General features: G+C 36.0%; 1 protein-coding gene across 1 annotated transcript; it reads right to left on the reverse strand.

Moving 5' to 3' along the window:
- Positions 1 to 1,252: 1,252 nt before the first annotated feature.
- On the reverse strand, positions 1,253 to 15,576 carry LOC120331103 (A disintegrin and metalloproteinase with thrombospondin motifs 4-like). Its single transcript, XM_039398135.2, has 13 exons — positions 14,725 to 15,576; positions 14,387 to 14,644; positions 14,104 to 14,278; positions 9,977 to 10,071; positions 9,629 to 9,838; positions 8,473 to 8,606; positions 8,201 to 8,356; positions 7,782 to 8,120; positions 7,559 to 7,698; positions 4,916 to 5,116; positions 4,634 to 4,830; positions 4,351 to 4,526; positions 1,253 to 1,687 (listed from the first exon to the last, which is right to left on the reverse strand). Exons 1-13 carry the CDS (start codon positions 15,415 to 15,417, stop codon positions 1,324 to 1,326), a joined length of 3,138 nt encoding a protein of 1,045 aa, XP_039254069.2. The 5' UTR covers positions 15,418 to 15,576; the 3' UTR covers positions 1,253 to 1,323.
- Between the last annotated feature and the right edge of the window lie 363 nt (positions 15,577 to 15,939).

Below are 15,939 nucleotides of genomic sequence, written 5' to 3' on the forward strand. Positions count from 1 at the left end.
TTACATTCTTCTCGAAGGGGTAGACATGGGGACTAGAAGCCACATTTTGTACGGCAAGGCCAGCATAGTTAGGTTCCGTGTATTAGCCACATGTCATCTTGCTCAGGACGGGGAGTGGTTTCATGTTCAATGAAAATAAGACGGGAACAGTTACAAACACATGTAACATCATAGTTTGCGATTATGTTAGTGTTATCTGGATATTGAGCGATAAGACCATGACTGAATACAAGTAGACGACGTTCAATGGTATTTCTATTTTCACACAGCTAAATTTCTGTCGGTGGCTCCCTGGCTATACTGTATATACAACTTTAACCCCAACTTATTTAATAAATGTTATAGTTCTGTCTAATTTGCGTAAAACTGACGTTTACTCAAATATTTTCTGTATTTTTCGATTTATTTTGTGACAAATTCTTTTAAAAATATAATAAATAATAAATATTAAAAAAGATGAAACGTAAAATGTAGAAAATAACAGATAAATGTAACAAAAATAGGAAACACTACGTTGTTTGCAAGTGCTATAAACAAAGCACCTTTTTATGAGGCACTTGTAAGGTAATATGTATTCTTAAATTTCAAGTTTAATTATTTCCGATTATTTTCTTTAATTGTGTAAAACAATAGTAATTACTCAAAACCCTTTTCTTAGAAAAGTAGCATGTAAACGCAAACTGCCAATAGTTTCTAAATCATCATATAAAATCATAAAATAATATTTCTATTAGATTTCTTCGATACAAATGTAATCATTAATAGTGAAAGTAAAAAGAGAAAAATATAAACAAAATGAAACACACAGTGGTTTATTCTTCAAGTAAAAAAGTTCATCGATTCATTGTTTGAATTCAACTAAAAATTCTGAAGTATGATGCAAAATAATTATTTGTCACCTAATGTTTGATGAGAAACTATGACAGTCAATCTATGATAAGACACAGAGGCAAGAATATTCGAACGCATTATGTTAATTTAGATGTTCTTGAGGTATGATGTCTTGTCACTCTTGTGCAAACACGCCATTTGCCAATATTTAAAATTTGTGCTGTAGTAGAATTTTATTATTCCATATTATTCGACTTTGGTTTTATGAAGTAGTTATTTTTGTGAATATATCGGGTAAGATATTCTGTTCCGTCTAAAAGACATGGTTAGATAGATCGGAAATAACTGAGCTCGAACTTTGAACTCAGTATTGTATGTTCATTTGGACATCAATTGTCTTTCTCGCCCTCACGATGATCCGTTGCTCTCCGATCAATAATATATGATCACTGAATCTATTCACAGCAATAGTTGCTATTTACGTTTTGTTTTTCAATGACACTCCGACAGCGAACATCCGTGTCTTGTTGGAGGCTTCTTTCCTTTGCATTCTCCTTCGCCAAGAAGTCGTCCGTGTTGACTACGACAAATTACGTTACGGTATTTAATTCCTTTGCCACAAGATCGTGAACAAGCGCCCCATCGTCCTTCTATCCAATGTGGTTGTCCGACTTCTCGATCGCTATATCGTCGATCAACTACCATCGGACCGGATGGAGAATTTCTTTCTGTTTTAGTAATACCACCGGATGGCGTATTATCAGGTAAACCGCTTCGTCTAGTTGTTGTTGTTGTTGTTGTCGAACAGGAGGCCACGCACGGAAGACGATCGTAAGGTTTTACTCTGGATTCACATCTGCAAAAAAGGAATGTATTAAATACTTTGTATGATGTGGTACAGTGAAAACAAACAAAATAAAAAATTATTCGTATAATCCCCAATTGCGATGCTCTGTCGATAACACTCTTGATACGCGTCATCCGCAGTATGTCAAACTCGACATGATATACAAGCGACTTTCCTTATATGGGGACAAAACACAACATATTTTGACGTTTCACGTCATCCGATTGGCATGAAAATACAAACTATCGGCGTTTACCGCAGGCACGCTGTTTTGAAATCAGCTAAAATAACCGAAAATAAATTTATAAGGCACCGACAAGCGCTGTTTACGATAAATTCCGAATTATATTAAATTAGTATTGAACGCATAGTTTGTATTTAGTCTGAAAATTTTGTTATCGATTTATACTAAAATCACCTAAATGCATTTGGAAAGATAAACTATTTACAACTTCAAACGTTTCACGTGATTCTTTAGGTCTACTATTTCTCCAGGAATGATAGTAAGTCCGTAACCAAAACAAACATGTTTTTATTGAATTTCCTATAAAACCATCGAATCGAACTCAATCAGGCTATGCTCTTGTTTACTTTAGAACAACATCACATGGCCATCTATGGGATGCGTTTCAGACGATATATCAGTTGAAGTAATCTTGTCGTCAAAATATTTTTTCACCATTATTCATTTTTCAAATATATATCTGACGATGTTTTGACACGTCTTTTCTTAGATCAGGGAACATGAAATTTAATCAAGAAGTGCGGAAATATGTTGTATGGCGGGGTCTAAAGTTGATTTCGTTACATGCTTTTGTAGTCTACAAAACACGTCACAGCTGAACGCCCTTTGTACTATGTTTGCGTCGGCTGTTACACAATATATACCTTTATATATTTGTAACTTGACTCTCAAATAATATTTAAGAACTACAATGCAGGGATATTTAAAATTGGATGAAAACATACACATCGGCTCTATGCGTATCTGTCGCTTGGAGCATACAGGAAATAAACAGCTGAAGCTTTTCAAACTTTTAAAATTTTTTCCTAGTTCAATGAATCTTTACATTGTTTAGTAAATTAATGGTTCTTACATTTTATAATATTGTATTCCATTGAGAATTTTTCAATAGGATATTAGATACTATAGATGTATTGAAAATAATATGTTACAGCGATAATTGTTTTCGCCAAAGGAAACGTGATCGTAACTGTTCATGTACCTAACCTGGCATGCGATTGTAAAGCGATTTAAAAGCACATCATTAACACAGATCTTGCATGATTGGAATGCAGTAAAATGTTCGGATTTTCAGACGGATGTTCTTCAATACAACTACTTATCGTAAAGAGAAACTCGCACTTCTGGTAATCACAGGCTGTGCACTTGGATTTCCGCTACCATTGTTAGCGTCTTGACCACGGAAACTAATTCCATTCAACCCAACTATGAATACATCAAAATGTAAAAACTCGATACATTTTTCCTTAAGGAAACTCGTTGTTATATTTCAAACTACTGGCGCTTAAAGGGTCGAGCACTTTCGCGACTGGTGATTTAAATCCATGACGCAATTGCGGTTCGCGAAATATTGAAAAGAGCGCCTTTACAGAGACATTTGCATTTCCTAAACGTTTTATGATAATTTCACTAGATAAAATACTTCGGTGTTGTTCATTATAAGAATACATAACCCGGGGCTATCCATGTTGAACTTTATTAAAAAAAAAAATGAAATAAAGCGACAAAACATTGTATTTTTGCAGGCTTCCATACAGAGCTTTTCGAACGCAATAAATTGTATCCGCCTTATATATATTCGTTATCTTATTATATTAACATTGGCAATTATTGAATGGAAAATTTTTTCGCCGAAAAACAACAGGTTAACTTCCCGAAGTCTTCCATCTTCAAAGCGAAGGCGATCATATTAGACATTACATTTTCTTCCTGGAACGCTAATTCTAACCGGGATATTACTTTTAAAAATTGCCTCTAATTATTCACTATCCTTTGCGTTTTAGGTGACGACTCAGCCATGGTGTTCTTAAACCGATCAGTACATTTTAGAAGAAAATTAGCTTTTTGAACGCTCGGCGAACACAATGAACGCTTTGTGTTGCCAACGTTAACCCGTGTCGCACATTCACCAGCCAATTTATTCAGGCGTGGCCGTTGCCGCGAGCAGAATGTCAATATGTAGCGCCCACAACCACAGTCTTATAGCCAGTATGGCCTTACGCAAAATTGTAGATGATTGGTGCATTGGTACGATACGAGATTTTATCGAACCTAAATTTCATTTTTTCAAACGTTCGGAAATAATATCGTTATCGATTTTAAAGATATATTTAATATTGTTTGCACATCATCTTCCGGTTGACCACCCGACGAGCACAATACGATATTGTTACTCATAGCGATATTTTGAAGTTTATGCAACAATCGGTTGTAAACTATCGTCCATTCACATAAACTCGGGATTATATCCAAGGTCGCAGGATTGTAAGACAAATTACACCACATCAACAGCTTATAGATCAATAGATGGTATGAAGGCTAGTGTGTCTGATAAAATTTCGTTTCGAATTTTATATTATCGTCAGCACTTGGCGATGTAATGCGGATAATTAAATAAGAATAAATGTACAAAAAAACATCATCTTACCCAATAGCAGAGTATAATTTGTTGTTTCTACAAGTAACTCGTCTTGTCTTCCATCCCGACCCACATGTTCCCTTCTTTGGTCTGCATTTTGACCATCTTCCAGTTACCCATGATAATTTTTCGGGTTTTGAATATTTATCGTCAACAGGTTTTTTGATGCCATTTGTACGAGAAGGCTGTTGAATAAAAACATGGTTAGATATTGTGGCACTGACAATCGTATTATAAAAATCGTGTTGCTAGCGCGTCATCCACAACATAAAAAAACTACGTTCTAACTTACCGTTTTGGTTTTGCGTGAGCGTCCAGTGGATTTTGGCTTAGACTTGTAGTAACTGTATTTGATTCTTGGAGGTAGAATTTTTCCTTTTGTTCCAACTCCCAGGGAAAGAACTTGGATTTGGATATCGCCAATTAGATTACCGGTAATGAGAATTTTTTCCATCACTGTTCCGACTCCACTATATCGTATTGTGGTACCTACAATTGAAAAATGAATTTTAATAATGGACAATTCGCCAAAATTCCATAAAAAAGTACTATCGGGGAAAAACAAATTGCTTACCATTTATGCTGATGTCTTTTTGATAAGTTGAAAGGGTGAGACCTCCGTTCAACAGATAGCGACCAGTCCAGTCTTTGATCGCGAGGTAGTTTCCGTCATGTACCTTGTTTCTGTATCCTCTTTGAACGATTTCAACGGTTGCCGCGCCCGATGGGATGGTAACAACGTCATTATATCCGTATTGTCGTTTCTTGTAGTAACCTAAAAACAAAACATTCGTTTACTAATTACTGAATTATCAATAAACCAGAAAATCACGACGAACAAATGTGGCGTGAGCCTGTTTATTAATAAAAATGTTTTTCATCTTCTAATATCAGCGAGTGGGCATGTAGTCTCCATAAGGAGTGAAACAATTTATTTTCGAAACAGGAAATTGAAAGCGACGTTGTTAATATTCATGGAATGAAACGATTGAGAAATCCTATATTGGATATATGATATTGAATTCCAAATCAAAATATCTCAATACATTTCCATTATGATATGTTATATCACGGCTCGTCGTCTATTTTAAGATGGTAATGCTAACCTTTATGTGATATGTATGGACTAGAAAGCGTGACCTTTGCTATAAAAAGAAGTGCAAACCGGTACATTTTGTATAAATATGGAATGGTTTAAAATACATAATTTGCATCCGCAAAAGATCCTTTCTGGTTGTAATTTAATTTACTAAAAATCGTGTACGCTTTCTGCAACGAATATTTGCAAATTTTTGCTAGATTTAGTTACGCATGACGTCTTATATGGCTTCCGCACTCGAAAAGGCAGCATCAAAGACCCCGCGGAGAATTATTATCAAAACAATTTACGATAAATCAAGAACAAAAACAACGAGAAATACTCGACTTCAACCTCGGTAATTACAGAGTCCTTTAGCGCATCCAGAGGGTAAATATTGTTTAGAGCAAAATAAGAGACTCAAGTGTAGGAATGCTGCAGCCGCAAGATTATTAAAGGTTACAATGTTGATGTTCAGGGTCTTTTGTTTCTTTATTGGTTAAGGTTGGGAAGGGCTCGTATATCGGTACCCGGTACCTAGAGAGGTATTAGCAATTAAGAGACTGATGTAATATTGCAGGAATGTGTACAAAATTTTATACCGAAAAACGTCTAAATTAAGTATCATATTTTACCCAAAGTAGACAAACGCACGATTTTCAATTATTTTTATATGTATTTGTTTTAAAAACGGTGGGATAACGGTGTGTGCATACACAAACCATTTATCAATCGTCAGTTGCCTTTAGTTGATGACATGAGCATCAACCTAAACGTTTAGGTGACGCATTTCTACCGCGACCTTGGTTCGAAGGAATTTTTTCAAGGGTTTGTGAGTAAAATTGATATCGGAAAGAATTTTATGAATTTCATTTTTGAGGCCCATAGCACGAAATAGTATGTTTGGATAAATAAACTTACTACTTAAAAAATATGGAACAATATATCTAGGATATATATATTTATTTGAGTTACATAACAGGTTGAACGGTCTATCAGCGCTCACCACTGGGATTTAATGAAACAGTATACTAAGTAAAGAGTACTTATCTTTACTTTTTCTAAAAATAGTGTTTTTGCACACACAGATTTGCAGGAATTTGTTCTTACATACTATATTGCAGTATTATCCCTTAAGGATTTAGTTTCTGAGCCATGAAATCCGCATTGGAGCCACACTGCTCCCAGGGAACATGTAGTTACAGGGGTTCAATGAGATATATGGAGGTTATTTCATAATTTATCAAAATAACTTAAATTTATTTGAGTATAAATGTATCGTTCACTTGAAATTAAAGTGCTTGGCAAGAAGAGTGCGTCAATAAACAAACATGACAATATCGCTGGTATTTCGATTAAGAAACAACTCGCATTTGCGGTTTGTTGGTAGTATAAATTTCTTATACCGTGATCATGTTTCGACGAAGATCGCATGATAGGAACCTAATACAGTAGTCAAGCTAAACTGTAGTGACTAAACTATCGTTTACAGGAGTTGATAGATGGATTGACTACACCCTCGAATCATTATGCATTCTAATATGTCTTGTCGTTCATCTTAGGTCGTGGGGTTGAATTTGAGTCGCGCGCAAGATGCCATATAAGGAACTGGGTCATAACCCGTAAAATAAGGGAGCGATGCCGTTGCAATCAAAACGTTTGGTCTCATGGAAAAGTGATATCTTACGATTTTTGCTAAATCGTTTGCGACACATCACACGGATCAGTGTAGGTCAAATTTACTAGTAATTTTGCACTTTGCAAGACAAAAGATGCGAAGCCGAACTTCGTGAGAGTTTAGGTTTTAGTACTCAATTGATACACGGCACTTCTAAAATCACGGCGCATCGAAATAACCAAAAACAACTTGTCTGGTGAGTCTTTGGGGGGCTTGTGGTGTTGAAATGGTCATTTGACCCCACACTGCAATCACACACTTAAAACTTTGTTGTATAAACATCACACATGATAGTTTCAGTGAGACATGAGCGATGAGTGACTTCCCTGAATGGACGCTTGATTTGCTTACCCTCTGACGTAAATCGTAGTATACCCAACACGCGCACAGGTACATTTCATGTAATCCCACCAAGTTATTCCCAATACCGCAAACTAGCAGGTGACTTCTCACGGTCTTACCTTTCACTCTCTTGCAATGCTTGTTCCCACCGCCACAAACTCCACATCTGTCGAATTTCGTTTTGGATCCCAATACACCATCACATCCAGCCTTCATGCATACACCTTGCACACAAATGTCAGTGGTATTTGGTCCGCACCTTAAGAATAAATGAACATGGTTATAAAATGTTAAAGTTTTATAACGCATTTTATTTCATTTTCAATAATTTTATTTGCTTACCTAGTTCCATCAATGACTTTATTTCCAAGAATCACATACACGCCTGTTTGAACAGACTGACAGTTGAGTTTACATCTGTCGTTTCCGTTAACATCGGAATATTTTGGAATCCATTTGGTGGCTGTTTTGACTCCAAGGTGTGGAAATGTTTGTCCGTTGTAAGCTGCACACTGTTCGCTTCTGAAATCAGAAGGTCCAGATGAAGAGCGTGATTCGGGGCATCCATCGGTGTTGCAGCTGCGAAAACGAAGTCGAGCTCCAATGCAGTATTTACCGCCGTTTTCAGGTGCCGGATTATTGCATTCTCGACTTGACATCTGCACACCACCACCACAAGATCTGGAAAAAAAAATTAAGAATTATTGATTTGCCATTTTTAATGAGTACTAGCACTTTATTTAATCAATATTTTGACTCACCGTGAACACGATCCGAATGTTCCCCATTGACCCCAATTTCCGTCTTTCGGCATGCGCAGTTGTTCAACTTTAACACATTTTCCTTGGAAGCAATGAAGCCCTCTTCCACATGAAGTTCCATCGGCACGTGGAAAATGACGTGTGTGACATTGATGACTAGAAATAAAAACAGTTATGTTAGTCCATGTATATCTACAAATCATGTATCAATCAAATTTTAATGTATGTCTATGTCTAATTGTTAGGATAAAATTAAGGTTAGAAATACTTACGCTCCACCAGGCGTGTGGCACCAGAGGCGACCGCATTCTTGCATAAAAGGACATTCGACTGCTCCTTTTCCGAATGACATGGCACATTGAGCATTGACGTCGTACATTTCGCCTGGTAGTTTTCCAGGATAGACCTAACAATAAAAAGAAAAACTTAATTGCTAATCAACAGAAGAGTGCTAAATTTTGGTCACCATTGTTTAAAAGTGAATATTCCAAAAAGCCGTGTTTTGAATGCAGCAACGCACAAAATCTAGAAGTATTTAAATAAAAGAACAAAGAGTTACGATAGTTTGCAGTTTAACAAGCTCATATGTACAGACTACATGTCTGTAAACTGTAATGTAACTTTACTGAAGGCGGTGTAATATCTTCTGCGCAAACAACATGAGGTCGGTGCGGTTTGAAAACGCTCTGGCAGTATATTTTAAGGTTATCTTGCATTAAAATAGACACGAGGTGAGTGACCTCAAGCCTCTAAGAGAGTCTTCATGTGGTTTGGAATTTATATGGTCCTCACTTGGCTTACTTAATTACTATGCCTGAGGTTAATTTCTAAACGGATGTGTGTATATTATTAATACAAATGATGCCGGTTAGCTTGTCAAACAAATTTCAAGGGCTAACAGCTGATTTACCGTAAAGATGGCCGCAACGTTTACAAGGAAGTAAGGAGGCCCTTGTGCATTAGCATATCATTGATTATGGGTGTTTATTTACAAACAGTTGGCAATTGAAATGCGTTCACGTACAAATTTTCTACTTAATTCTAATTTCTAGGGATTTTAGATTGCTACTTTGTGAGGGGAAATAGGTTAAAACATCAGATCTTATAATATAATGGCTCAGCCAATCTGTTAGCTTTATTTGCTTATGTGTTTGACAGACATGATAACGATATTGAGCTTATCATGTTGAACAAAATTGCGGTTTATTAGATATTGCGAAACACTCTGCAATGTCGCATACGTTTTTCGGTTAGGAGTCGTCACATAAACATAATCAGACGTACTGTCTGGTAGATTGCAGCCACACAATAGATTTAATATTAGCAATAACTAGAAATTGTTAGCTTGTCAAACAACGTATTTATATCCAGACGTAAATCGGGTCAAATATAATTGGTAGAGATTTTTCATAATGTTCTCGAATTTACCTTGGTATCTCTGGGTCTGTCAAGCAAACACGATCCTCTTCCGCTTTCCAAGAAGTCCGTGATCGCTTCTTTTGAGCAAAGACTCCAGGGTTCGTCGCTATCCACGCGGTTCATTGTAGAACTCATGATATGCGTGTTGGGATTGATGTGACCAAAGTTGGCACGACACAGTCTGTTGTCGTCATGCATCATGTTGAGAACATGGCCGATCTGAAAATTAATTCACCTGTTCAAATTTCTGGACAAAATTTTTCTTAATTGTGTTATAGGAAATCCTGATGTTTTTACTATTCATTTCAATTGCTATGTACTAATTCCAAGTGTTGGAAGTGAAAAATCATAACGTACCTCGTGTGCTACTGTGTATGCCGCGGAAAGTCCATCGTCTTCAACCACGGCACAACTATGTTTGCTTGAGCACATTGCTCCCACGTCAGCCATACCTGAAAATATAAAATATAAAATTTACTCAGGTGAAACATAAAAAAATATAGCGATATACCCAAAATTGTGATGACGAGTTAAAAAATTGTAACTTTATTTAGCTATGTGACGTAATGTTTGTCACTGGTATCTCGACAAAACATCTTATTGTCAGGACGCACTTGAAATTCGCCGTCGACGGATGTGCTCGGTGCGTCATGCCCTTTTCCTGTTTGTTGTTGATAGTAATTTTTTACCTAAGATATTAGTATTATTTAAGAACCATTGTATTTGAACAATGAACAAATAGTGTTCTTTGGTTGAAATTCTTCGCCCTAACGATATGCAAAATGTCTTATCAAAAGGAGGAATAGTCTAGCTAATATTGTTGCCAATGCGAATTAGGCGACCGAAATATTTTTGTCGTACCAGCTGACGAAAAAAATGAAACCGTTGCAGTTAATATATCATAAAAACACGACGTTGAGTTGATTCGCAGTTCATGCGTGCCCCAGGGTATCCTAATGACAAAAGTAACTTTTTATCGCGCACGCACTCATGACAACTTTGTGATAAAATTTGACATATAGCACCACCTTGGATCTTCATCAAAGACAGATTTCAAATTAATGTCGCCCGAGTAAATGATGATTGCTTTAACATGATAAGATATATTTTCAAACTTGAAACAGTAAAATAAAATTCTTTTAAATATTGTATCAAAAACGTTATGCAGTTGAATTTAATATTTTGTTTCCGGCTTGGTTTAACATTTTGGGCAAGTAATCACGTTTATCCAATTAATCATGTAATTTGACGTTATGTTTTTTTTTCTGATAAACTCATGCACTTCGACAGCACAAGTGTGTATTCCTTATGAGCGTGACGGCTCTTAGGCAAATACCCCTTTAGTCGTCAATTTGATTACACCTTACACTTAACGTTGCTAAAAATCGACTCGAAGTTCGGTGTTGCTTTACATTCGGCATAATATGCGACCATTCTATATGGCAGACTAAAATACAATCGGCGCGGGTCACTTGTCTTCCATGGGTGGCCTGTTGTTTTTGGCAAATGCATTTCCCATGAAGAAGGGAATAAAAATTGACGAAAAAGAACACGAGTTGCTTTAAAACCACTGAAGTGGACATGGACAGCTGACTAGTGGCAGTATTTTTTTTGGTGTGATCATACAGGATTTATCATGACGATGTTTAGTTTACTGGTCACGGTTTTGATAAATGGGCTCAAGAATTGTCACAAAATATATTCAAAACACTGAATACAATTATAACATCTGGAATCTGGAGTTACTACGAGATTCACTATTACAGCTAGTTGATCATCACAAAACTCAAAAGATTTTGACAGCAGCTTAAAATTTCAAAATAAAGACTTGCGTGCGAGAATTTGATATCACAAACGATACCATATGTATGACTAGATCGTTTTATGGAAAATATCGGTAATTCGATCCACTAATTTTCTTCGATCGATATTTTCCCTCTAGGGACAAGTGTTCTAAAAATAGCTTATCGCGACAATTGCCGAGATGGCAGATTTGAGAGATATTCAAAACGTAAAAATAATTTTAGAATATCGAGAGAGTAGTTATTTTTATCCTCGTTGCTACTTTGTAGTTGTCATTTTTTGACACACATTACGTAATTGTCTTCAAATAGTGATTGAATATGACAATAGCATTAGAATACGAAGGCGTTTATCATTTTGAACGACGTTGAGGTTAATCATATACAAAACAACAACCGGTGTTTATAATATCCTGACTTATATCTTAAATAACCTTTACTTTCTAAGTTAACTCAAGTTGTTATGTACACTTTACACGCATTAGTGATCTTATGAAATCGTTATAAAGGGTTAACCGTAAAAGATAAGATTCGCCGCCATTAAATATGATTCATATTTTTGAAAACTTGAATTTGATTGACTCAAATGGCGGAATCGCCATATCTCGCAAATAAGTTTAGAACGAATGCAACAGTAAAATTAAACAGACTGTCAGTTTTTGAGATGCAAAAGTAAATACTCCCTTATCGACTGGATAGAGTAAAAAGATTAAATTTCAATTTTGGTTAGTGATTTATATCTATCCATTTATTTGTCATTTTGAGCTGAGGAATTGAATTCTTAATCACAAATATATATTCTATACCGAGGAATATCAGCCATCCCAATTGATCATATATTTGACGAATTTATTTGCGCATCTAACTATTTGGACATGCCTTCAATCGGCGTGAGATTATCACACTTCGACATCTACGATAAGTCATCAATCTAAATATTTTTCTCGTTTAATATCGAGATAATTTTAATATATTAGAAATATCACAATACTATTGCAAAGGGGGTCTGTCTCCCGAGGATTAAAGAAGGTCGAGCATAATTGTAGGGCAAATATAGTGCAAAGATATTGGTACAAGTCTGCAGCCAAGTAATCAAATACATATTGTGTTCTCTCCGAGCTTTATATAATTCTGGAACGCTGTCGAAGTAGTTTGTGTGAAGTAAATTTTATTATAAATATCTTTAAACGATGCGATTTTGTACGTTGTCATAACTATTAATATTCTTTTATAAATTGCTATCTTGCTCAATTCATTTATGAGACCACTTGATTTTGTACCATCTTCGAAGAATCATAAGTGGCATTGATTGGACGACTACAAAGATTTTATATTGACGCGTAAATAGTGATATAATATTTACTTACGCCCTTTAACCGCGTCGAGATTGAATTTAGTTCTATTAAATAGCAGTTGGTTGACTTGCGCTCTTTTATCCAGTACTTAGTGGATGTGACCTATTTTAACTTAGAATCAAAATCCAAAGCTCCTATACTTATAAACTTTAATTTGTACTTTTTTTCTATCAGGACTTTGACATCAATGCCAGGAATTTCTTAATGAATGGAAATATTTTTGTTTGCAATACGTATGTATTCTAGGCTTTCTTGTTGGCAATACTCGGTCAAAGTTTTCATACTTTCAACCATATTGTATAACAAAACATTTAACCACAAAGAAAGTGAACTGAAACATCGCGGCTGTTTATGACTGCCATCCTGACGTGACTCCCACCGTGAAAGTTTTTACACTTGATAATCTAAGCAGAAAAACTTTGTTTGCGAAGCAACTGCTTGAAATTTTGCTTCGTTCCACTGCAATGAACTTATGAATCATTCGTGGTTGGCCTTTGTGAATTTTTGTGACCCTGTGCGCCATTTTGAAAAATTAATTACCGTAGATGAAAATGAGACAATCCGCGTAAAAATGTATGTCTGGCAAGGAACTTGATGTTTGAAAGAGCCATTGTTTTAATGGAATAGTTTACAATAACCAAGAGGAAAGATGTTACTTTTATCGCAAGACGGATAAATATATAAATAATTTTTTTATTAACAAGTTACATTCAGCTTAGAGAGCATTGAATGCTTTAAAAGATATCAGACGACCCTATGCGCTTAAAGGGTATAGCAGTGAGACCTCACGCGCAAAGCGTGCCCACGAGGGCTTATTATTACAATAATACTGCAATAATATATGTAAAGGTAACGTAGATTCACTGAGGAAATATGCGGATGAAACTGATAAGCATGGAATATGTTGACATTACACTGTTTTTACAACTGAACTTATCATATACCTCGGGGCAATGAGACAGGAAATTGAATTTATAATCGAATTTATCATCAAATTGTATGCTCTTTTGGCAGAAAATTATCCTAGATTATGCTAAATTGATGTTATATTAAGGGCTAAATTCTTGGAAAATGTCGACTTTGGGTCAGTATTGATGCGAGATACCACCTAACCCAAACGCTCAAGATAATGCCATGAATATAATACGCACAATGGTAATCTTCTTGTTGTTACTAATCTACTTGGCGCCGGAACAAGAAGAAGATAACGATCTGGAAATGACTGGTAACATTTACATAATATCTCGCCATTCAATTTTGCATTTCCAATATCAATTAACCTAACATTACGTAATGTATTTAGCGTTGCTTTTAATAAATTTCTCACCTAGAGTATCACAAGTGTCTCCGCAAAGGTCTTTACGAGTAAGTAAGACTGCAAGATCGAAGTGATTCGGATCGTCATCATCAGGTGTGTTGTGACGACTTTGCCAGTTGCAGAAATCTCGCAAAGTTTTCGCGGCATTCGTTGAAACAGGGAGGTCATTTCCAGCTTGCATAATCTGAAGGGGAAATATGCAATTCATATTCTTTGCTACTACTTTCTATACATGACAAAGATGCGTTCGTTAATATTTGATATACAAAAAGAACTTAAAACACACACACACCTTGACTACACTGATTGTTACTGCATTCCCCAGACTTGGATGTGCAAAAACTCGATTTGCCACCATCATGATAGTAAGAATGTAATGTTCAAGGTCATCGCCATGGTGATCTGACATTGCTTTGTCGGCAACTACCATTGTTTCAATAAAGTGCTGTTTGGAGCTGAATCCTCTCTTCTGTCTCGACAAAATTTCTTCTTTTTCCATAACAGTTGGCTCGGCTTTGTTGATTTCGATGACCGATCTTTTGCTGCGAATCTAATAAAGAGAAATTATAATTTTTAATTGGGGCATCATCTCCAGTATATATGCCAGGGATTTCATTTTATATAACTTACGTGTCTCACGAATTGGTCTACTGAGCTCATAAATGTTCGTGTGTATTTCTGGTGATTTCGTTGATCATTCACACCACACGCTTTCGCATCTGCTGATCTTGTTCTTCTGTTTCTGATGCTTCGCCTGTGAATACTGTGTTCTATAACTTCTCCGGTTTTGGATTTTTGTTGATCATTTGGTTCTATGAGGTAATCAAAATCTTCAGTACGGATTGCACCAGTTAATCCATCACATATACTAACAGTAACTTGTGAGCTGGGTTGATCCAATACTTTTCCTTTGTAAAAGCATCCGTGAACTCTTGATCCCTTTCTCGGTGCCTGACCGGAAGTAGAATTGTGGAAAGAATAAGTTGTTGTGTAAGCAGGAGATATTAAATCTTCATCTTGAAGAAGTTCAATAATCATTTCGCTACCAAATGCTTTAATTTTGTAATGTGGATTCTTAAATTCCTCATCTTGGTGCTCCTTCGAAGTATCGTCGTTTTTTGTACGAAAATGAATTTTTCCACTATGTGTTTCCTTGTCGCCTCGTAACCGGACGGGCGTCGTGACGTCACTTACTGTCATGATGTTTTCGGGGTGGGCGCGTACTTCAACTTTATCATATTGTGCATGTGACGAAACCAGCGCCAAGTTGAAGAAAAGGGAAACGCACAAAAGTCCAATGAATTCTCTAAATGAACGATTCATGCTGTATTTGTGTTTGTCGTTAAATAATTAAATAAATAAGAGTCAGAATCAACATAAATTGATGATTTTCCGTGTGTTATTCTTTGACAATAGGTTCTGTATCATCTCAAAATATATATTTTGTAGGAGTATACTATAATAGTATAAATAACTGTAAAATGAACAATGGCACGGTGAAGGTGGCGATAAAAATATCTTTGCAGTGCTTTGAAGTGCTCTTGTAAAAACAAAGCATTCGGAACGGTTTTGTCTTAGATAAACACGCCATGGCACCGCCATGGTTTACAAAAAGCTTTCAACTAAAGAGTACTCAAGTCACACACGTCCTGACCTTGGCTTATTGGAATACTATTCTTCCGGTAACGAGTAGATACATCAAAAGAAAAGAGTCTTTTCATTACCGAAATAATGTAACAAAATTAGAATTTCGAGTACTTTTGCGGTAAATGTCTGGCGAACGCCATGAGGCGCATTACGTCACCGAGCGCCCTTTACCCTCAAAGTTCTTTATATTTTTACGGA

This window comes from Styela clava, chromosome 6 (assembly GCF_964204865.1).
Source record: "Styela clava chromosome 6, kaStyClav1.hap1.2, whole genome shotgun sequence".
NCBI lineage: Eukaryota > Metazoa > Chordata > Ascidiacea > Stolidobranchia > Styelidae > Styela > Styela clava.